This window comes from Thalassophryne amazonica, chromosome 9, assembly GCF_902500255.1.
Source record: "Thalassophryne amazonica chromosome 9, fThaAma1.1, whole genome shotgun sequence".
NCBI lineage: Eukaryota > Metazoa > Chordata > Actinopteri > Batrachoidiformes > Batrachoididae > Thalassophryne > Thalassophryne amazonica.
In genome coordinates this window covers 112,338,959-112,363,755 of record NC_047111.1, presented here as the reverse complement: position 1 = coordinate 112,363,755, position 24,797 = coordinate 112,338,959, and the positions used below count along the sequence as shown (strand labels likewise).

Genomic DNA, 24,797 nt, shown 5'->3' with positions numbered 1-24,797 from the left:
AAAGCCATCATTAACACCTAAACAGAAAAAAACAAGGTTACAGTGGGCTAAGGAAAAGCAATCGTGGACTGTGGATGACTGGATGAAAGTCATATTCAGTGATGAATCTCGAATCTGCATTGGGCAAGGTGATGATGCTGGAACTTTTGTTTGGTGCCGTTCCAATAAGATTTATAAAGATGACTGCCTGAAGAGAACATGTAAATTTCCACAGTCATTGATGATATGGGGCTGCATGTCAGGTAAAGGCACTGGGGAGATGGCTGTCATTACATCATCAATAAATGCACAAGTTTACGTTGATATTTTGGACACTTTTCTTATCCCATCAATTGAAAGGATGTTTGGGGATGATGAAATAATTTTTTCAAGATGATAATGCATCTTGCCATAGAGCAAAAACTATGAAAACATTCCTTGCAAAAAAGACACATAGGGTCAATGTCATGGCCTGCAAAGTAGTCCAGATCTTAATCCAATTGAAAATCTTTGGTGAAAATTGAAGAAAATGGTCCATGACAAGGCTCCAACCTGCAAAGCTGATCTGGCAACAGCAATCAGAGAAAGTTGGAGCCAGATTGATGAAGAGTACTGTTTGTCACTCATTAAGTCCATGCCTCAGAGACTGCATGATAAAAGCCAGAGGTGGTGCAACAAAATACTAGTGATGTGTTGGAGGGTTCTTTTGTTTTTCATGATTCCATAATTCTTTCCTCAGAATTGAGTGAGTCCATATTTTTTTCCCTCTGTTTTGTCTAAAAAAGTAACCATTACTGACTGTCGCAATTATTTTTCTTGATTTCTTATAGTGTTTCTTAAAGCCAGAAAGTTGCCATTTGAAATGACTTTAGTTTTGTGTCATGTCTGTGATCTGCTTTTTTTCTACAAAATTAAACAACTGAATGAACATCCTCCGAGGTCGGTGATTCCATAATTTTTGCCAGGGGTTGTATATATAAACGCAACACTTTTGGTTTTGCTCCCATTTTGTATGAGATGAACTCAAAGATCTAAAACTTTTTCCACATACACAATATCACCATTTCCCTCAAATATTGTTCACAAACCAGTCTAAATCTGTGATAGTGAGCACTTCTCCTTTGCTGAGATAATCCATCCCACCTCACAGGTGTGCCATATCAAGATGCTGATTAGACACCATGATTAGTGCACAGGTGTGCCTTAGACTGCCCACAATAAAAGGCCACTCTGAAAGGTGCAGTTTTGTTTTATTGGGGGGGATACCAGTCAGTATCTGGTGTGACCACCATTTGCCTCATGCAGTGCAACACATCTCCTTCGCATCATCCGTGAAGAGAACACCTCTCCAACGTGCCGAACGCCAGCGAATGTGAGCATTTGCCCACTCAAGTCGGTTACGACGCCGAACTGGAGTCAGGTCGAGACCCCGATGAGGACGACGAGCATGCAGATGAGCTTCCCTGAGACGGTTTCTGACAGTTTGTGCAAAAATTCTTTGGTTATGCAAAGCGATTGTTCCAGCAGCTGTCCGAGTGGCTGGTCTCAGACGATCTTGGAGGTGAACATGCTGGATGTGGAGGTCCTGGGCTGGTGTGGTTACACGTGGTCTGCGGTTGTGAGGCTGGTTGGATGTACTGCCAAATTCTCTGAAACGACTTTGGAGACGGCTTATGGTAGAGAAATGAACATTCAATACACGAGCAACAGCTCTGGTTGACATTCCTGCTGTCAGCATGCCAATTGCACGTTCCCTCAAATCTTGCGACATCTGTGGCATTGTGCTGTGTGATAAAACTGCACCTTTCAGAGTGGCCTTTTATTGTGGGCAGTCTAAGGCACACCTGTGCACTAATCATGGTGTCTAATCAGCATCTTGATATGGCACACCTGTGAGGTGAGATGGATTATCTCAGCAAAGGAGAAGTGCTCACTATCACAGATTTAGACTGGTTTGTGAACAATATTTGAGAGAAATGGTAATATTGTGTATGTGGAAAAAGTTTTAGATCTTTGAGTTCATCTCATACAAAATGGGAGCAAAACCAAAAGTGTTGCGTTTATATTTTTGTTGAGTGTATATATATATATTGTATATATAATGTGTGTGTATATGTGTGTGTGTGTATATACCGTATTCACACGTCTGAGCGCCCTGGGCATTCCACGTGAAATTCTGCTTGAAGTCGGGCTGGATGTTTGCACAATCTCAACCAAATATTATGTTTGTTGGATTTCCCATTTCAATAAAATATCTGATTTTCTCACAAATAAAGAATAAACCACCTGTCTGTGTCTGTTTTTTTCTATCATTTTGTCATTTATTAAATGTGTTGTGAGCTGATGATGTCTTGCACAGCAAACAAAAAAAAGGTGATGTGACATGCATGATTAGTTTTCAATATTAGACGACCTGTCACACCTTGACAATATAGCCTGTGTATGCCAACGTAGGAAAACTAAGGTGAATACCATAGGGTACGTCTAATAACCTGTGGGTAGGTTTTGCATAATTTAAGAGCACGTTGAAGCACGCTGATATACGTCATAATATGGCAAGTTCGTGCTTGCCCAATATTGGGCATGAACAATATTTTCAGTGCATACTAGCGTATCACTAATACGTCCCACATACTCGGGCCATAAGTTGTATATAAGTTATGTGATTGTTGACACACCTTACTTGGAAGTTACTCATAAGTCGAAATACATCAATTGATGCTGTCCATTGATTGGCTCAGCAACTAAAAGCTGCAGTCCTCATGTGAACAGTTCAGACTGTTTCAAATATTAAAACCATTCACACACTGAGTAAACATAAAGTCTAAATCTTACCTGTTACGTCGTTTTAGTTGGATTCATCATCACAGTCTGATAAAAACGTATCCACATAAAGCGTCTTTATTTTGGAAAATGACGTCTGACAATACTTTAGTTCCTTGTCATGGCTGAAGAAACATAGTGTTTTAAAAGAAGTCCTTCTGTGTTTGTCTGCTCCTGGTGCACTTCTCAGCCTGATCGAGAAAACGCCGGCACTTTGTGCTACAACAAAAGATAAAGTCAAAGATTAATTTTATCCTGAATGAAATTATTTTGCCAGAGTACAGAAACATTAAACAATGGTTTGTTAAATACAGTTGTATGTAAAAGTTTGGGCACCCCTGATAATTTTCATGATTTTCCTTTATAAATCATTGGTTGTCTGGATCAGCAATTTTGGTTAAATATTTCATATAGCAGACAAACACAGTGATATTTGAGAAGTGAAATGAAGTTTTTAGGATTTACAGAAAGTGTGCAATAATTCTTTAAACAAAATTAGGCAGGCGACTGTACCAAATATTAACATTGATTTTCACAGGTGTTCAAAATTTGCAGCAGTAACATACAAATAAACAGTGTTGCCACAGTTACTTTGAAAAAGTAATCCAATTACTGATTACTGATTACTCCTTGAAAAAGTAACTTAGTTACTTTACTGATTACTCAATTGGAAAAGTAACTAAGTTAGATTACTAGTTACTTTTTAGTTACTTTCCCCAGCTGCCGACAGCAACCCTCTGCCATGACAATGATACTTGTTTTGCCAAAACTCACTTTATAGTCACCCTTTCTTGGCTTCAATGAAAATAAATACTTGTTTTATAAAAAGTAAAATAAAGACCTCTTTCTTGACCTCATATTTAACTGTTGACAGCACTGTAACAGTAAAACTTGCAATTTCTAACCTACATTGTTTATAAATGTAACTATTATATTAATTCTAACATTTTTCTAACATTTAAATTCTCTCTAAACATTTTACTTGTCGAAATTATTATTATTTTAAGTAGTATTAGTAGTTGTAGTAAAAAAAGGCTTCAAAACTGGACCTTTAATCTAGGGGTGTTGTGGGGGGGCACATCCTTGCCCCACGCCCCCATTCCATCTGGATTCGACCCTGCTTTGGCGTTTGAGCACAAAGAATGGATAACATTTATTTATGCAGAAAACATGACCAGATTTACAGGTAAGAAAGTTTTATTGTGTTTTCACATCATGTGGTCCTCAGAAAGAGAGTTTAGGTGCATTTGAGTGGAAAATAGTGTTAGTTGTTGACGTGTCGCGGAGGATCAGCTGTTTTTAGCGAGCAGATACGGAGCGGCTCGCAGAAAAAAAAGCATCAAAATGTCTTTGTAAAGCTCAGTGCAGGTGTGCTGGTGAGGACGAGTCGTAGCTGTTGCTCACAGTTCGCTTAAAGCGGGCAGTTCAGTTGAACTCGACCCCCTGCCCACAGACCAAGTTTAATGCTGCTATCGACCCATAATGCAAAAATAATAGTAACGCACAGTGACTTGGAGAAGTAACTTTAATCTGATTACTGATTTGGAAAGATTAACGCCTTCGATTAATCGTTACTAAAAAAATTGGTCAGATTAGAGTAACGCGTTACTAACGCGTTACCGGCATCACTGCAAATAAATTATTAAAAAACCATACATTGTGATTTACGGATTTTTTTTTTTTTTTTAGATTATGTCTCTCACAGTGGACATGCACCTAAGATGAAAATTTCAGACGCCTCCATGATTTCTGAGTGGGAGAACTTGCAAAACTGCAGGGTGTTCAAATACTTCCTCACTGTAGTAGAGCCTCCTTTTAGAGAAATAACAGCCTCTAAATGCTTCCTATAGCTTCCAATGAGAGTCTGGGTTCTGGTTGAAGGTATTTTGGACCATTCATTACAAACCATCTCAGGTTTGCTGGTTTCCGAGCATGGACAGCCCGCTTAAAATCACACCACAGATTTTCAATAATATTCAGGTCTGGGGACTGAGATGACCATTCCAGAACGTTGTACTTGTTCTCTGCATGAATGCCTTAGTAGATTTTTGAGCAGTGTTTAGGGTCTTTGTCTTGTTGAAAGATCCAGCCTTGGCGCAACTTCAGCTTTGTCACTGATTCATGAACATTGTTCTCAAGAATCTGCTGATACTGACTGGAATCCATGTGACCCTCAACTTTAACAAGATTCCCAGTACCTGCACTGGCCACACAGCCCCACAGCATGATGGAACCAACTCCAAATTTTACTGTAGGTAGCAAGTGTTTTTCTGGGAATGCTTTGTTCTTTTTCTGCCATGTATACCGCCCCTTGTTATGTCCAAGTAACTGATTTTTAGTTTCATCAGTCCACAGCCCCTTATTCCAAAATGAAGCTGACTTGTTCAAATGTGCTTCAGCATACCTCAAGTGCCTCTGTTTGTGGCATGTACGCAGAAAAGGCTTCCTCTGCATTACAGCATCGTACAGCATCTGTATAGTTGAATGATGCACAGAGACACTATCTGCAGCAAGATCATGTTGTAGGTCTTTGGAGCAGGTCTGTGGGTTGACTATGACTGTTCTCACCATCATTCGCTTCAGCTTATCTGAGATTTTTCTTGGCCTGCCACTTCGGCCTTAACTAGTACTGTGCCTGTGGTCTTCCATTTCCTCACTATGCTCCTCACAGTGGAAACTGACAGCTGAAATCTCTGAGATAGTTTTTGTATCCTTCCCCTAAACCATGATGTTGAACACTCTTTGTTTTCAGGTCATTTGAGAGTTGTTTAGAGGCTCCCATGTTGCCACTCATTAGAAGAGATGCAAAGAGGGGAAACATTTACAAATGGCCACCTTAAATACCCTTTCTCGTGATTGGATTCACCTGTGTAAGGAGGTCAAGGGTCATTGGGCCTCATGTATCAAAGTTGCACACTTGTGGCATAAATTTACGGTGTAAATTTGAAGTACACCAAAGTTGCCGTGACATGTATCAAGCAGTGTGCACCTGCCCATTTCTGGAATACGCCTGATGTGACCTTGATAAATGCGGCGGGTGAAAACAATCGTAATTATAATAAACACTCCCATAAATATTCAGACTCCGCTTCAGACACACCCTCATTTTATGACATGGAAGTCAGGAAGACGGCAAAGAAAAAGAACTTCACCAATCACCACGCGTGCCAATAGAGCGTCAAAAGCGGCTGTCGTATTAATTATTTTGTAGTATAATCCAAAAAGTGTTACAGTGGTCCCTCGTTTATCGCGGGAGTACGTTCTAAAAATAGTCCGCAAAAAGCGAAGTCCGCCATGTAGTCAGCGTTATTTTTTTTACAATTATTATAGACGTTTTAAAGCTGTAAAAACCCTGTAAAACCACTTTATACACTTTTCTCAATCAGGCATGAACATTTTCTCACTTCATCTCTCGTGTGTAAACACTCTCAAAGTTCAAACCTTAGTAGAAAAATAAGACCAAACTGTTTTCACGCCCAAACATTTGTTTGAGAAATAAAAATAGAACGTTTTCCTATAAATAATTATGATGGCTTTTAGAACTAACAAATTTAATTTTAACGATCAACCTACGAGGTTGGACACATAAGAAATTATTAATAGTGACTGAGCAGTATTTCACAGTTCCTCTGATCGCGCCTCTTAGTCCTGGCGTTGCGCCACTGTCGCGCCTTTTTCCACTCACACCTGGCTGCAGGTGTCTCTTTCTGAGTGTAGAACACAGTTAAGAGTAGTTGTTGGCGCGCTTTTTTCTTCTGGGCGAGAAGATTCTTATAAACAGACACGCAGAACACAATGCACTGTAAAAAAAGCATGCAAAATTGGACTAAAGAAATCCGCGAAACTGCGAGGCCGCGAAAGGTGCCGCGTTATAGCGAGGGACCACTGTATTCTCTTTTCACATGTCAATAATTCCTGACGTGGATATTTGCTCGCTCAATTAATAAGACACGCCTAATTTTTCAGATTTCTTTATTTTTAAAATGTATTTCTTTATTTATTTTATTGTAACAAACGAATGGAGAAAACAAAACCTGATTGCAGCACGGGCGAAGGGAATGACAACACTACAGTTGTAATTATCAATTCCATTGTCTAAAACGATCACACCACATAAAGTTAAGCTCAGCGGTGCTCTGGCTCCAGGCTCGAAGTCTGGAGAAAAAGGCGAGCAGCGCTTTCTTTGCGGTCAGCGCTGTGGCCACGGAAAGTGTTATTTATCTAACATATGCATTGATTTGTATAATGGCACTGTTTATCATGTTGATCATTTTCATTTTTATGTGGATTCCAGCGCTGGTTCATTTTGGTGTATATTTTACGCCACCTCTCGACCTGGTGTATATTTTCAGCGCAGCGTACGCCAACGACCACATTGATAAATGCCAAGTAGCCCAGCCGTTTTGGCGTACACCCCATATACGCTCAAATATCTTTCTTTCTTTTTTTCTTTTTAATATTTATTTCATTCATTTAAAAGAAAAACAGAAAAGCAAAAAAACAAAAGCACCACAATACCAGAATGAAAAGGAGCAGAAAGAAGAACAAGTCTTATGATTTCTGCCCCTTTTAACAATACAATCTTTCAATATACAGCATCATAGTCAACATTATTTAACAGATTGCATTTCTTTAACTTGTCACATACCACTGACCCATTTCATAATTATGACCAGAAATTAATAGATTACATCACTGACAGGTTACATTTAAACTTAAGACACTCCAAACATTATTAACAGTTTACTTTTTTTTTTTTTTACTTTCTTGCAGCCCACTGACTTACTTCATAGTTTCATACTTACTTAATACATCTAATTTAATATGTTTTTTAAATAATTTAAGCGACCTTAATTCTTTAATTTCTTTATTAAGATTGTTCCATAATTTGACACCATTTACTGCAATACTCCTTTCCTTTACTTTGGTTCTAAATCTTGTTTTTTTAAAGACTTCTATTCCTTTCAATTTATAACTACTTACTCTTTTTTCAAACATATTTTGAATGTTTGTTGGTAAAGTATTTTTATTAACTTGGTACATCGTTTGTAATATTTTCAAATCAACTAAATCATGAAATTTAAGTACCCTATACTTAATAAACAATGGATTAGATGGATCTCTAAAACCACTGTTACTAATCACTTTTAAAGCTCTTTTCTGCAAAATAAATAAAGGTTGTATATAGGTTGTATATGTTGATCCCCAGATTTCTAAATATGGGACAATCAATGAATTGTACAATGTTAATAAACCATAACTATTTAATGAATATTTTACTTTATGCAAAACAGCAATGGCTTTCGCTATTTTTCCTTTTATGTAATTTATGTGTGACTTCCATGTAAGATCTTCATCAATCATGACTCCTAAAAATTTCATTTCTTTTACCCTTTGTATATCCATTCCATCTATTTGTAATGACACATTATTTTCTTTCGCTCTATCATTAAACAATATGAAATTTGTCTTATTAATATTTAGTGACAATCTGTTTATATCAAACCAATGTTTAACTTTTTCCAACTCTGTATTTATCACTTGTGCTACTTCCTGTATATCTGATCCAGAGTAAAACAGCGTTGTATCATCAGCAAATAAAATGCTGCCAAGCACATTGGATACATTCACAAAATCATTGATATAAAAAATAAACAGTTTGGGTCGCCGTACGCAACGTTGAAACATGAGGCATACTGAGCTTATCAAACCAATTCTGTGTTCCAGTAATTAGTGCTAAATGTATTTAAATCAATAAAATGACAAGGGTGTCCAAATTTATGCACCTGCCTAATTTTGTTTAAATAATTATTGCACACTTTCTGTAAATACTAGAAAATTCATTTCACTTCTCATATATCAGTGTGTTCGTCTGCTATATAATATATTTAACTGAAATTTCTGATCCAGTCAACCAACATACAACTGTACACAATTACAGAAAGTGTTAGTATTAAAGAAATCAATCTTTTTTTTTTTTTTATAATAAGTGCAACAGATGTATGTGAAATGACTTGAAGATATATTGTACATGTCAACATCTCCGTGCTCTGCCTGTCAAACAAAAGGGTTCTGCTGGTGGTGGAAATGCAAGCCAAGTCAGACCTAAGCATTCTGACCTGTGTTTTGAACACACATAAAACATTCTGACAAACTTTGGGGACATCAGCCTGCATGGAACTCATTTTACTGGATGGAAAAAAGGACTTTGGTCAGACAAAAACAAACACAAAGTGACAGTAGCTCCTTCACCATATGACTTGGACTTACAACGTACAACGCAAGCCACATTGTCACAGAACACTTACTGTTTCTTGTACAAGAGTCTTTCACAATAAGAGCACTGGACAAACGGATGACGTCATCACAAGTCAGACATGGAAAGGGAGAAAACTGTGAAATCTCGTAATTTTTTGCTTTTAACCTTATGCTGCAGGTGACAGAATTAATTTATTTCAGGTGGTTGTTCAATAATGTTTAATAAAAAAAAATATCAGTGGGTGTTTAACTTCCTTCAAAAAAGGGGGTGGGCGGATGCTTGGCCCTGGGGTGCCCTCAGATGCGTGAGTATGGTACAAATATACAGTAATATGTAATTTCCTGTCACTCTGCATGAGGCACAGACTGTACCAACCTTTGGCGTCTGTCCTGTTGTCCTCCTGTACAGAAAGAGGTGTACACCATAACGCTGTGATTCTTCTGCAGTACGCTTCTGCATCTTGTTGATGCATCTACAAGTCAGGTTCCTGGCACTGGGTTGTGTATGGCCATCTTAAATCTTTGCTTGTTTGTCCAAATATACTTTCCATTCATTCTCATTTGTGGAAGTTTTCTCTGTCACATATGCAGAAGCAACATTGCACAATCTGTATGTCAAAGCCAGAATAATATAACTGTATATCAAAGATGAGTGTTTAAACACTTTTTAAAGCCAATAACTTTATACTTATCATAAAAGAGTCAAACACATGCCGGGCCACAACATGTGGGAGGAGCCAGCGAAAAAATGTTTTTGAATGAAAATGGTGCCGTCTTCAAATCATTCAGCCGCTGTGTGTTTTGCAAAACTGTGATTTGTGCAGTATGCTGTGATTGTGTGGGTCCACATTCTGAAGGCAGGTGTGTGTTTCTGTGTTGCAGGGCTCTTATGGTGTGGTCAAACTTGCCTACAATGAGGACGATGACAAACATTATGTAAGTTTGGAAGACGTTGCTTCCCTGGAAGTAGTTTTCTTTTCGGATGAATAACTGACCTGGGATCTGTCTTCCATGCAGCTTTTTCCTCCCTGTTTCATCAAGCTCTGTGTTATCTGGACAACAGTGTCTCCCCGCTGATGTAGTTGTCTTCCACCTTTACTGCCTCCCTGTGAGATTCAGCCACTCAAACTAAATGTGTTACCTTGAAAGAGACTTTGAAATCAAACAATCGTCCAGCCCTGCTGCACACCAAAGACTTGAAGCAGCTTTAAATTGCTGTATTAGGTGCTCAGAGGTCAGTTTAGGAGATGCAAACGTCTGGCGTTAAAATGAGTTTTGGTGTTCCCATCAAGCTGATCAGTTCTTTGGAAACAGGGGTCGTTGCTACCTGTCACCTCAGCATGTGGTTTCCCTGATGATCAGTAAACCCACCTACCGAGGTGATCGGCTGCCTGAAGAACCTGGATGGCTCACCCTGCTCTAGAAGCTGTGGAACCTCAGAGCGTGCTCTCGTCTGTGTTCAGATATAAATAAACGGCTCTCTGCTGTAGCAACTGGGAAAGTGTTCAGATGAGTCATGTAGATTTAAACTGCCAACTCTGGATGGGTTTAAGATGCAGCTGGAGCCAGTGGGAGTTCAGGAATAAATAAAAGCCTGTCATGGCAGAATCTAAGTGGGCTGCTGCTGAACATAAACAAAAGGAGTTTATGTTCAGACAAAGAACAGTGTAATATTTTAACTTATTTCAAATTTGTGTTCATTGGCTTGTAGCAGGGCAGCAGGGGTGGCTTAGTGGTTAGCACTGTTGCCTCGCAGTAAGAAGGTCATGGGATCGTTTCCCACCTGTGGCCTTTCTGTGTGGTGTTTTCATGTTCTCCCCATGTTTGCATGGGTTCCCCCCGGGTGCTTCCACCCACATCCAAAGACATGCAGGTGAGGTGGATTGGACACTTTAAATTGTCCGTAGGTGTGAATGTGTTTGTTTGACTATATGTGGCCCTGTGACAGACTGACGTCCTGCCCATGGTGAACCCCGCCTCACGCCCCGTGACTGCTGGGATGACCTCCAACCTCAATTGGAGTAAACGGTTGAAGATGAGTGAGTGAATGGCTTTTAGCGATCGCTGACCTTCAGAGATGAGACACATGAACAAAAGCCACATGAAACCAGAACCAGTTTGGCCAATCAAATTTTTCATTACAATGTAAAACTGCAGTAGGATCAGGTCAGGTCTGGGTGCATGCAGGGCACCATTGCATCCACCACACTACAGAGCTGGCTTGGGTCCTGGATGACAACCACCCAGACAGACAACTGGTCCATCCCCACACATACAGTAGTGTTCAGAATAATAGTAGTGCTATGTGACTAAAAAGATTAATCCAGGTTTTGAGTATATTTCTTATTGTTACATGGAAAACAAGGTACCAGTAGATTCAGTAGATTCTCACAAATCCAACAAGACCAAGCATTCATGATATGCACACTCTTAAGGCTATGAAATTGGGCTATTAGTAAAAAAAACAAGTAGAAAAGGGGGTGTTCACAATAATAGTAGTGTGACATTCAGTCACTGAGTTTGTCAATTTTGTGGAACAAACAGGTGTGAATCAGGTGTCCCCTATTTAAGGATGAAACCAGCACCTGTTGAACATGCTTTTCTCTTTGAAAGCCTGAGGAAAATGGGATGTTCAAGACATTGTTCAGAAGAACAGCATAGTTTGATTAAAAAGTTGATTGGAGAGGAGAAAACGTACGTAGGTTTTCCACAATTTCCCGGATAGTCTTATGACTGAAAAGCCACCGAAAGCCGTCTGAATCTTCCGAATGGTGGAAGAGGTGGGCATGTCACAGCATGTCCTGTGAGACTTCAACACGGTGGCGCTTTTGCTCCGCCATCAGCTTCGTGCCAAAGCCATCGGCATGAATTTCACTGCAACTCTTTTCATGGCCAAATCTTCTGTCACAGTGGAATGTGCCGAAAAAGTGCTGATGTCCACCTCTTCCGAGATTTCTCGGATAGTCACACGACGGTCCCGCATCACCACAGCGTTCACTTTGGAATGATCTGGTCATTTCAGCATGTTGATGGCTGACTGGAGCATGGCTCGCTCTCCACCATTGTGCAGACGTCTTTAAACCGGTTGTAAGTAAGTCCCTTCGGCTGCTCTCTTGTTTGCACTTGGGGTCGCCACAGCAAATCCAAGGTGGATCTGCATGTTGAATTGGCACAAGTTTTACGCCGGATGCCCTTCCTGACGCAACTCCACATTACATGGAGAAATGTGGCAGGGGTGGGATTTGAACCCGGAACCTTCTGAACTGAAACCAAGCGCATTAACCACTTGGCCATGTACCGCTCCTTAATCTGTGTGATGCCCATAGCATCATCACCGAAAGCCGTCTGAATAATCCGAATGGTTTCCACCTGGCTGTCGCCCAGTTTCTGGCAAAATTTGATGCAGTCGCGCTGCTCCAGTCGTTCTGCCATTTTCCTTGCAAAGAAAAACGATGAGAGACTCCACCCATCCTCACACAAAGGCTGCTTACAAGCAAATGACGCAATCAACAGGTGCGAAAAAATTTACGGATGTGCACGAAGGTTCAAGGTTGGCTCATGCAAGCACACATGATTCAAATCCATCAGGTTTTTCAAAAAAATAAAAAGGTTGGATACTTTTCTAACAGACCTTGTGTGTATATACGAGGTCTGTTAGAAAAGTATCGGACCTTTTTATTTTTTTCAAAAACCATATGGATTTGAATCACGTGTGATTGCATCAGCCAAGCTTGAATCTTCGTGTGCATGCGTGAGTTTTTTCACGCCTGTTGGTTGCATCATTCGCCTGTGAGCAGGCTTTGTGTGAGCAGTGGTCCACCCCTCTCATCAGATTTTTATTGCAAATAAATGTCTGAACGATTTGGAGCTTTGCTGCATCAATTTTTTTCCAGAAACTGTGAGAGACCTCCAGGTGGACACCGTTCAGAAAATTAATATGGCTTTCAGGGACGATTTTATGGGGATTATACAGATTAAGGAGTGCTCCAGCAGGTTTAAAGACCGCCCACTATTGATCTCACAGTGGAGAAATTATGTTTACACTCCAGTTACCTCAGACAGCAAAAAAAGAGAGCAGTGACGTTTGTGATGACATTGCCACACATCTCAAGAGGGATTCTCCGAATTTCCTGACGGATGTTGGTCTTCAGGGCCTCAGTGGTCTGTGGGTTGTTGTAATTGCCTACGAATTTAAAAAGTGGTAGCATTTTATTTGCCCACCCTGTACAATTAAATGTACAGCGCATCCAGAAAGTACAACATTATATTATGTTACAGCCTTATTTCAGAATGTAGTAAATTCATTTTTCCGCTCAAAAACATCTCAGTGATGATCAGTGGAAACAGGGTGCACCTAAGCCCAAATTTGAGCTTCATGGTAAAGGCTGTGAATGCTTGCATGAGGTTGAACAGTTTTTTATTTTTAATAAATTTGCAAAAATCTCAAAATAACTTGTTTCACATTGTCATTATGGGGTGTTGTGTGTAGAACGTTGAGGAAAAAATGAATTTAATCAATTTTGGAATAAGGCTGTAACATAACATAATTGTTATGTGGGCCGCTGAAGAGGAGGTACTGCTGGCCCACCACCACCAGAGGGCGCCCTGCTTGGAGTGCGGGCTCCAAGCACGAGAGGGCGCCAGACCCAGAAGAAGTGACAGCTGTCATTCATCCTCTGCACCAGCTGTCACTCGTTCATCATCATCACCACCATAAAAGCCGGACTGCAACTCCACCTCCTCGCCGAGAAATCGCAACTACTGAAGAGGTAATTTCTCTGCTGACTGACACTTTGTGTGTAATAACCTGAACTTCTGTTGCAGCCGTTTTCCTGGATTGTTGCCTTGTCTGGGGGATTGGCATTTGGTGTGACAGCGACGGCTTCGCCTCACACCCCAACCCAGATAAGTGGTTAACCAGGAGCTGCAGGAGTGTGTGATTGGAGGTGGAGGTGCTCCCTCCTAACTGTGTATGGACTGTGGATTACTGAGTGTGCGGACTCACACTCATTCATCTTATCTCTGCTTTCTGCCAGCAGTACCAGGGTCGACAGCCGAAGAAAGAGGCCACCTGGGGACTCGGGACTTGGCGGCTCCGGTGTTCTTCAGACCGTTGGTGGTGGAAGCCGTGTGGGACGCGGCTTCTCTCTCGTCGGGGGTCTTCTATCTTCGAGCCTGCCCACACGTCACCTGGTGTCAATTGACTGTGCAGATTTCTGTGAATTTAGTTGTGTATTATCACAACATTAAATTGTTACTTTTTGGCTTATTCATTGTCCGTTCATTTGCGCCCCCTGTTGTGGGTCCGTGCTACGACACCTTCCCAACAATAATGTTGAAAAAGTGAAGCACTGTGAATACTTTGTCTTGTTTCTGCTTAAACCTGACTTTAGAATCATATAAGAGGTTTTACTTTGTTATATGATGGTTAAAAATCACATTATTCCCTGATTGCTTTGAGTGTAGAGTCAGACTGAGAGAGTCAGACTCAGACGTGCTGCTGTGGCGCTCTGATTGCTCCCTCGTCTTTTATTATGAAATAATGCTTCAGATATCTGTCGCTGAGATAGGTGATGACTGGAGTGCAGTTTGAAGCAGAAAACGAGTGCGATAATCTGTGAATTGCTGCTGAAATGACACATGACGCACTGAAACCACGCGCACTAACCACTTGGCCACCACTCCTGCAATAAATGGAATATTGTGGACAAAACAAGATATTTGAGGACATGATCCTGGGCTTTGGAAAACACTGATTGTCATTTTTCACCATTTCCTGACATTTTATGGACCAAACTATTAACTGATTAATCAAGACAATAATCGTGAGTTGCAGTTTCAACATACTGCAAAAGTCAGCTTCTTTCTAATCAGATGTAGCGTTGGTGTTATTTTCTCTCAGCTGTCCTTGACAAACTTTGGAAGTTGATTCTGTTTGCCACAGCGGATTCAGACTTCTTTTCTCTGTTGCTCTATTTTTCCCCCCACTGGGGCGTTACAAGGACAAATAACACAGATAACAAATCCATGGCAAAGCCTTTAATGTTTCTCGCTTTGATGCACGTTATAACGCCGCTGGCTGAGGGTTGTAACTGAAGCAGCACTGATGTCTTTTATTAAATATTCCCTGAGCATCCAAATGTTGAGATGTTTACTGTGTTTTTGTAATTACTTGATGGGATTTATAGAGCATCTGAAAGGTCTGAAATCCTTCAGTGTGCATGTGAGTGTGTTTTGTTCTAATATCAGTCTACATACAGAATCATCCAGAATCCAACAGTGAATTTTATTTATATATCTGGAATTTTGTTTGTTTCACTAAAGCCATTAAATATTGAAAAAAGGAAAGTAATACTTTAATAATTTGTGTTTAAAGAATTTTAATTTAGCCTTGTTTTGACTGTAAATAACAGTCGTTTACACCTTTACTATCTCCTTTCTTAGGCTATGAAACTGGTGTCCAAGAAGAAGTTGATGAAGCAGTGCGGTTTTCCACGTGAGTCTTTTCTCATTTTTTATTCTGTTCTGTCCGAGTCAACAAGAACATCTCAAATAAGAGTGCAACTTCAGGCATCTTTGACTCTTACAATCTTCATAAAAAAATATAGATTGTGGAATTGTAGAAAAATGATGCTGTCTATTTCTAACATTTTCACCACCGTTTATGAAAACTGGTCTGAAAGTTTCTGAGTAATCGTGCTCACAAACAAACAAAGAAGTATGATACAAATACAGATAAAACTAGTTTGGCTGAAAACCAGGCTACAAAGATGAGAAGCATGAGCTAATTATCCATAATGATTAAGGTGTCCGTTTGTGGCCAAGTGTCTCAATTATGAGCTGTGATTTGACAAACATATTTGAGTTCTGTCTCAGGAAAACTGAGTGACTATGATAAACCTGTAAATGGATTATGTTTAGGGTTTTATTTCACAGTCCCCATCATTGTCTTTGTGGCAATGATCCTCCCCCCGATCAAGGACAAGATGTCACCACTAACTGACATAGTGTACAGAACAGATGGAAAACTCTTCAGTCTGAGCCGACTGAGAGCCAAGAAGACAATCACAGCGACTTTACCCAACTTCCAGTAAGCCAACAACAGCAGTGTGTCTTCCTTTATGTTAAAGGGTCTGAAGAATATCCTTGAAAACTTTGATGAAGCCAACACCAAAACTGGTCTTCACATCAACCTGAAGAAGACACAGGTCCTGTATTAGCCTCCACCCTACATGGTCAATCCAAAGCTTCCTGCTGTGAAACTGTATGGACAGTTCTGAGAAAATGTCACCCACTTTCCATAACTGGGCAGCCATATGTCATCAACTCAAGTGTGGAGGAACTGCCTTTGTTGGCTTTGAACCCATGTTTTGAACAAGGGACCTTTGGCATGAGATGAAAAACCTTGTCAACACAGTTGTTGTCATGCCAAAATTGGGGAGGTGATGGTCCAGTGGTTAAGCGTTGGACTTGAGACCAGAGGATCCTCGGTTCAAATTCCAGCCTGACCGGAAAATAACTAAGGTCCTTAATCCCCTATTTGCTCCCGGTGTGTAGTGAGTACCTTGTACGGCAGCTCTCTCACATCGGGGAGAATGTGAGGGACTATTTGTAAAGCGCTTTGATCGTCTGATGAAGATGGAAAAGCGCAATATAAATGCAGTCCATTTTACCATTTACCAACTCTGCTGTATGGATCTGAGACCGTGACCACCTACTGCTACCACCTGAAGACCCTTGAGGAAGAGTATCCTCTGCATGAGGTGGGAAGACTACCGTACCAACATCAGCCTCTTGGCTGAAGCCAAGCTCCAGAGCATAGAGTATGTCATCATCAAGAACTTCAGTGGGTTGGCCACGTCATTAGGATGGCCAACTTCTCAAGCAGATCTTCTACTCCCAGCTGGGCTAAGGAGGACTGTAAAAAAAAATGCTACGAGGACTTCCTGACGCACAAGCTCAAAAGCTGCTCCATCAACTGGAGGACCTGGGAAGAACAAGCTGGTGGGACCAAACCAGCTGGTGGGCAATAATCCACACAGGATTGGAAGTTTTTAAAAACATACTGACAAACAACACAGAGGAGAAAGAGGAAAGACAGGGAGGAAGATCCAATTTCAATTTATTTCATTTATATAGCGCCAAATGAGATGAGATATACTTTATTGATCTCACAGTGGAGAAATTATATTTACACTCCAGTTACCTCAGACAGCAATTAGTCCACAATTATTACTTGTTTACCGTAATAATGGCACACATCAGAATTAAAGACAGCACATACACATTTGACATTGTTTATGTGCACTAAATTTGAAGAAGTCCATTATCCGAATTGAGGTAAGTGGGTGAAGGCCACGCAGCAACCCTGAGTTGCGCCACCGTCAGCTTGTTGGGGGTGGGGGGACCAGCTGTAGCTAAAACCGCTCCACCCCCGCAGAAGGGAAGGGATGACGTGAGCAGAAGCCTTAGGGAGTGTGTGTGATGGGGTGTAGGAGGGGGTGGGGAGAGGGAGTGGAGCATGCTTCAGTCCTGTGAAACAGTTTATTTTCTTTGTGAGTTGAGAAAAGAAAACAGCCAAATGTTCACCAAGGCTGAAGACATTCCTCTTGAGGAAAACAGCAGGGCAGTTTGTCCTTCAGGCTGATAAGCCTGCCGTGTTGTGGTTTGAGCAGTGAAAAACACTTTTTACAGCTTCACTTGAACAACCAAATCCCAATTTTGAATTAAGAATATTCCCAGTTATGAATTAAGAATATTCCCCGGCCTCTGAAATCTTCATCTTCATCTGCAAGGCACGCATCTGCTCCAAGATGTCATCCAATTTGCGTCTGAGTTCAAGAGTCATCGCAGTCTGAGAATGCATTGCGTTGCCCAGCTCGTTAATCATGACGGACAAGCGAGGGGCCGTGGTTCTTGATACCGCTGTCTTGCCAATTTTCCGGTAGATCAGGGCAGCACATAAGACAAAAAGTACCAGCCCTGCTACCATAAGACCAAATATGAATAAATCCTCGATGTCCTCCACAGAGAATGGCGCAAAGTATGCAACACGCCACGACCCCCAGGAGTCGAGAACATAGCCCGCAGGATACGATCCATTTGGGCAGGTAGGATCCCTCTGTCCTGATCTTGTAGAAAAAATGGTGTCAATAGCGTTCAGAGACCAGCTGATCAATTCCATGGTTAATCCAGTAATAGTCCAATAGATCCAGTATCCAATATAATTTGAGGAATTCACAGTGAAGTAGGAGCAGCCGGTCTGCTTTGTGTCAGCCTGATGCCGTCAGATCTCAGAAGCTAAGCAGAGTAGGACATGGTTAGTACTTGGATGGGAGACCTCTTTGGAACACCAGCGGCTGTGTGTGTTTCCCCAGGTAAAACTGGAGTTGCGTCAGGAAGGGCATCCGGCATAAAACCTGTGCCAATTACCAATGCGGATCTGGCTGTATCCGCTGTGGCGACCCAGAACAATGATGGGATCAGCTGAATGAACGACAACAACAGTCTGGTGAAGTAGGGACTTGAAGGTTAAAGCAGAGAGCAGAGATAAGGGAGAGTGGAGGAGATGCGACCGCCCTCGTCGGAGTCCCAAGCTGAATCACCCAACTATTGTTGTGATTGCCAGAAGCTTCCCATAGCAGCCACATGCAGCAGCTGTCAAAAACGGTGCACGAGAAAACTGGGCCTGTTCAGTCTTCTCTACGTCTACGATCCCATCCAGGAATCGTTCAAGAGACAATCTCACTCACAGCTGATGGATATACGAGGTCAGTTAGAAAAGTATCCGACCTTTTTATTTTTTGTAAAAACCATATGGATTTGAATCACGTGTGATTGCATCAGACAAGCTTGAACCTTCGTGCGCATGCGTGAGTTTTTTCACGCCTGTCGGTTGCGTCATTCGCCTGTGAGCAGGCTTTGTGTGAGCACTGGTCCACCCCTCTCGTCGGATTTTTATTGCGAATAAATGTCTGAACGATTTGGAGCTTTGCTGCATCAAATTTTTCCAGAAACTGTGAGAGACCTCCAGGTGGACACCATTCGGAAAATTTCGATGGCTTTCAGCGATGATTTTATGGGGATTACACAGATTAAGGAGTGCTCCAGCCGGTTTAAAGACCACCCACAGCGTCTGAGAGCACAGCGCACTCCGAGCACCGATCGACAGGCTGACACCCCGCTGAAACAACCAGATCATTTCCAACGTGAAGGCTTTGTTGATCCGGGACGTCGTCTGACTTCCACAGAAATGGCAGAAGACGTGGACATCACCACTTTTCGGCACATTCCACTGTTACAGGAGTTTTTGTCATGGAAAGAGAAGCGGAGGGATGTGCCACGGAGCCACTCATGGCGCGGACAAAAGCACCTCCGTGTTGGTCTCACAGGACGGCTTTCAGATGGCTTTCAGACGGCTTTCGGTGGCTTTTCAGTCGTGTGACTATCCGAGAACTTGTGCATGAGCTGGACATGCCCGAACATGTCCTGTGAGGCTTCATCACGGCGTTGCTTTGCGCCATGCAGCTCCACCGCGATGCGCAGAATTCCAGAAAATCATGTGTTTGATTGCAGTAGCTTCATTGTCAGTTTTAAAATGACTCTTTTGCCATTGTCACGTGTCATCCAAATCAGGACGTTGTGTGAAATGTAAATAAAAATAGTATACAAATAATGAATGTTTATGAGTTCAACATACCATTCAACCATCCAGCTTTCACCTCATGAAATATTCGTACCATTGAACTCATAAACATTCATTATTTGTTTTATATAACGGCTAAAATAGATAATTGTCATTTGATATTTTATTAATTTATAAACAACAGAAAAGGGACTTACATTTTGGTGTTCCACTGTGACGTGTAGTCCAGTGATGCTGTGCACTGACTTCTGACTTCCATTAAAAAAAAAAAAAAAGATTTTGTGTAGTTCCTCAGTTCAGCCAAAAATCACATCAGTGTTTCATGTTAGCAGCTCTTGATGCATCCAGATGGCTTACAGGGAGTGGATTTTGTGTTTGTGTGTGTGTGTGTGTGTGTGTGTGTGTGTGTGTGTGTGTGTGTGTAGCAGTGTCACTTAACTCAATCAAACCATGATGTCACTGTCCCGTGCGCGCGCACGCCTACGCAGCCGGCTCGGTCCAGCTGTACCTCTTCAGTGCAGCGAAAAAAAAAGTCACGTCAGAAATGAGTCCAGGTTTTCTTTCTCTTCCTGCTAACAGGCAGCACAGTGGATTGGTTTTGTGTGTGCGTGCGCGTACATGCACGTGCACGCATACTCGTGCGCACTTGTGTATGCGTGATCACTTGTGTGTGTGTGCGCGATGCCGTGCATGTGCGTGTGCACGTGAGAGTGCAATGGTACCAAACGTATGGAACCAAATTTGCACTCTAAATGGAACCGAGCCGCACTCTAAATGCAATGCAACACAAATGGGATGAATTAATCTATGTCGTGTGACATACAAAGCACCAATCAAATCACAAGGATCCACTCAGCTGTTATATAAAATGCAATGATTTGCAAATCCTTTCAAGCTATATTCAACTGAATACAGCACAAAGACAAGCTATTTAATGTTCAAACTGATAAACCTTTTTGTTTTTGTGCAAATATTTGCTCATTTTGAAATGGATGCCTGCAACACATTTCAAAAAAGCTGGGACAGTGGTAACAAAAGACTGGGAAAGTTGATGAATGCTCAAAGAGCACCTGTTTGGAACATTCCACGGGTGAACAGGTTAATTGGAAACAGGTGAGTGTCATGATTGGGTATAAAAGAAGCATCCGCAAAAGGCTCAGCCGTTCACAAGCAAAGATGGAGTGAGGATCACCACTTTGTGAACAACTGCATGAAAAAATAGTCCAACAGTTTAAGAACAATGTTTCTCAATGTTCAATTGCAAGGAATTTAGTGATTCCATCATCTACAGTCCATAATATAATCAGAAGAGTCAGAGAATCTGGAGAACTTTCTACATGTGACCTTTGATCCCTCAGGAAAAAAACTGACATCATTGTGTAAAGGATCTTACCGCGTGGGCACAAAGTGGAAAAGTGTGCTGTGGTCTGATGAGTCCACATTTCAAATTTGGAAATTATAGACATCGTGTCCTCCAGACAAAAGAGGAAAAAGACCATCCAGATTGTTACCAGTGCAAAGTTCAAAAGCCAGCATCTGTGATGGCATGGGGGCGTGTTCGTGCCCATGCCATGGGCAACTTTCACATCTGTGATGGCACCATCGATGCTGAAAGGTACATCCAGGTTTTGGAGCAACACATGCTGCCATCCAAGCAATGTCTTTTTCAGGGACGTCCCTACTTATTTCAGCAAGACAATGCCAAGCCACATTCTGCACGTGTTACAACAGCGTGGCTTCGTAGTAAAAGAGTGCGGGTACTAGACTGGCCTGCCTGCAGTCCAGACCTGTCGCTCATTGAAAATGTGTGGCGCATTATGAAGCGCAAAATATGACAACGGAGACCCCAGACTGTTGAACAACTGAAGTCGTACATCAAGCAAGAATGGGAAAGAATTCCACCTACAAAGCTTCAACAATTAGTGTCCTCAGTTCCCAAACGCTTATTGAGTGTTGTTAGAAGGAAAGGTGATGTAACACAGTGGGAAACATACCACTGTCCCAGCTTTTTTGAAACGTGTTGCAGGCATCCGTTTCAAAATGAGCAAATATTTGCACAAAAACAATAAAGTTTATCAGTCTGAACATTAAATATCTTGTTTGGTTGTTTGGGTTTAGTCATGTGTGTTTTGGGACAGTGTGTTTCTAATCATGAATTGATTACTAATTGAGTGAGTGTTGTGCCCTTTGAGTGATGGTTATGCCCTTTTGAAAGAACGTGCTTCTTATTAGTATTCATGCTGTACCATCTCTGTTTGTGCAGGACTCTGAGGAAGATGTGACTCTCACATCGAAACGTCAGTCCCTTTGAACATTTTTTTTCAGCACCTTATTAAAGACTTTTTGCACTTATTTCTGTGCTGCACCAGTTATTTCTTCTTTTTTATTAAATATCTTGTCTTTGTGGTGTATTCAATTGAATATAGGTTGAAGAGGATTTTCAAATCATTGTATTCTGTTTATATTTACATTTAACACAACGTCCCAACTTCATTGGAACTGGGGTTGTATAAATAAAGTACATGCTCATACAGTTTTTGATGATAATTTTCTTCATGGTCATAATTTACCATGGTCTAGTAAAGCTTTGTGTGCTGGTTTACAGGTCGCCCACCCCCAAGAGGCCCAAAGGCCGCTCAGGGAGGTCAGCCAAAGATCTTAGGACCACTGGAGAGGGTTTACCAGGAGATCGCCATTCTTAAAAAACTTGATCATGTGAACATTGTTAGACTGATAGAGGTAAGTGTGTGCGTGTGTGCATGTCAATTTTTGGAGGGGGAGGTGGCAGTGGTTCTACATGATACATAACACTGTGTGTTTTCTGTTCTCTCTCATTATAACTTCTCATTGTTTGTTGTCTCTCAGCTTCAGTCTGAAAGTTAGTCAAGGATTTGCCCTTTTTTATTCTTTTTGTTGTTTTTGTGTGACTTTTTTGTTGTTTGATTGTTTATGATGGAGTGAGAGCTGATTTAAAGATATAATTCAGTACTCCCCCACAATAACATCAGTGTTTTTCCAAACTCAGGCAGATGGCGAGGCCACTGCAGCCATGGTCGAGATGTCAGCTCAGGGAATCAGTCCGTCGGAAAAACCAGCTTGATGCTGAGGCTGCTCGACTTTGCCAGAAATATAGAATCATATCTTTCGAATATACAGCGCATCCAGAAAGTATTCACAGCACTTCACTTTTTCCACATTTTATGTTACAGTCTTATTCCAAGATGGATTAAATTCATTTTCCCCCTCAAAATTCTACACACAATTCTCCATAATGACAATGTGGAAAAAAGTTTCTTTTTTTTTTAGATTTTTGCAATTTTATTAAAAAATAAAAAAACTAAGAAATCACATGTATTCACGGCCTTTGCCATGAAGCTCAGATTTGAGCTCAGGTGCATCCTGTTTCCACTGATGATCCTTGAGATGTTTCTGCAGTTTAATTTGAGTCCACCTGAGATAAATTCAGTTGACTGGACATGATTTGGAAAAGCACACACCTGTCTACATATAAGGTCCCACAGTTGACAGTACATGTCAGAGCACAAACCAAGCATGAAGTCAAAGGAATCATCTATAGACCTCTGAGACAGGATTGCCGCGAGGCACAAATCAGGAGAAGGGTACCGCAATATTTCTGCTGCTTTGAAGGTTCCAATGAGCACAGTGGACCTCATCATCTGTTTAATGGAAGAAGTTCAGATCCACCAGGACTCTTCCTAGAGGTGGCCAGCCCTCTGAACTGAGTGATCAGGGGACAAGTGCCTTAGTCAGCATTGATGAAAGTTTTCTAGGAATTTACCAGAAATCCAGGTTTTTACTCACGTGGTGAACATCCATCCATCCATCCATCCATTTTCTTCCGCTTATCCGAGGTCGGGTCGCGGGGGCAGCAGCTCAAGCCAAGCCGCCCAGACCTCCCGATCCGCACACACCTCCCCCAGCTCCTCTGGGGGAACCCCGAGGCGTTCCCAAGCCAGCTGAGAGACGTAGTCCCTCCAGCGTGTCCTCAGTCTTCCCCGGGGCCTCCTCCCGATGGGACGTGCCTGGAACACCTCTCTATTGAGGCGTCCAGGGGACATGCGGAGAAGATGCCCGAGCCACCTCAGCTGGCTCCTTTCGACTTGGAGGAGCAGCCGCTCGACTCCGAGCTCATCCTGAGTGACCGAGCTCCTCACCCTATCTCGAAGGGAGCGCCCAGCCACCCTGCGCAGGAAACTCATCTCGGCTGCTTGTACTTGCGATCTTGTTCTTTCGGCCATGAGCCAAATCTCATGACCATAGGTTAGGGTCGGAACATAGATCGATCGGTAAATCAAGAGCTTTGCCCCCCTGCTCAGCTCTCGCTTCATCATGACTGTCTAATACAGCGACCGCATCACTGCAGATGCTGCACCAATCCGTCTATCGATCTCACGCTCCATCCATCCCTCACTCGTGAACAAGACTCCAAGATACTTAAACTCCTCCACTTGAGGCAAGGACACCCCACCAACCTGAAGAGGACAAGGCACTTTTTTCCGGTCGAGAACCATGGCCTCGGATTTGGAGGTGCTGATCCTCATCTCGGACACTTGACACTCAGCTGCACCCCAGTGCACGCTGAAGGTCCTGGTTTGACGAAGCCAACAGGACCATATCATCTGCAAACAGCAGAGATGAGATTCTGTTGTTCCCAAAACGGACTCCTTCTACACCCTGGCTGTGCCTAGAAATTCTGTCCATAAAGGTGATGAACAGAACCGGTGACAAAGGGCAGCCCTGTCGGAGGCCAACGTGCACTGGAAACAGGTTTGACTTACTACCGGCAATGCGAACCATGCTCCTGTTGTGGTTGTACAAGGACGGGATAGCCCTTAGCAAATGACCCTGTACTCCCGGAGCACCCTCCACAGGGCGCCTCGAGGGACACAGTCAAATGCCTTCTCCATATCCACAAAGCACATGTGGACTAGTTGGGCGAACTCCCATGAACCCTAGATCACCAGATGGAGGGTGTAGAGCTTGTCCAGTGTGCCGCGACCAGGACGAAAACCACACTGCTCCTCCTGGATCCAAAGTTTGACTATCGGTTGAATTCTCCTCTCCAGTACTC

At 42.0% G+C, this 24,797-nt stretch overlaps 1 protein-coding gene across 1 annotated transcript in view; it reads left to right on the top strand.

The window, feature by feature from the left end:
* The window catches only part of camkk1a (calcium/calmodulin-dependent protein kinase kinase 1, alpha a), a 161,897-nt gene that overhangs the window by 61,513 nt on the left and 75,587 nt on the right, over positions 1–24,797 (top strand). Inside the window, 3 exon segments of the mRNA XM_034178982.1 lie at positions 9,943–9,996; positions 15,505–15,556; positions 22,311–22,444. Coding sequence (XP_034034873.1) covers positions 9,943–9,996; positions 15,505–15,556; positions 22,311–22,444 — 240 coding nt within the window.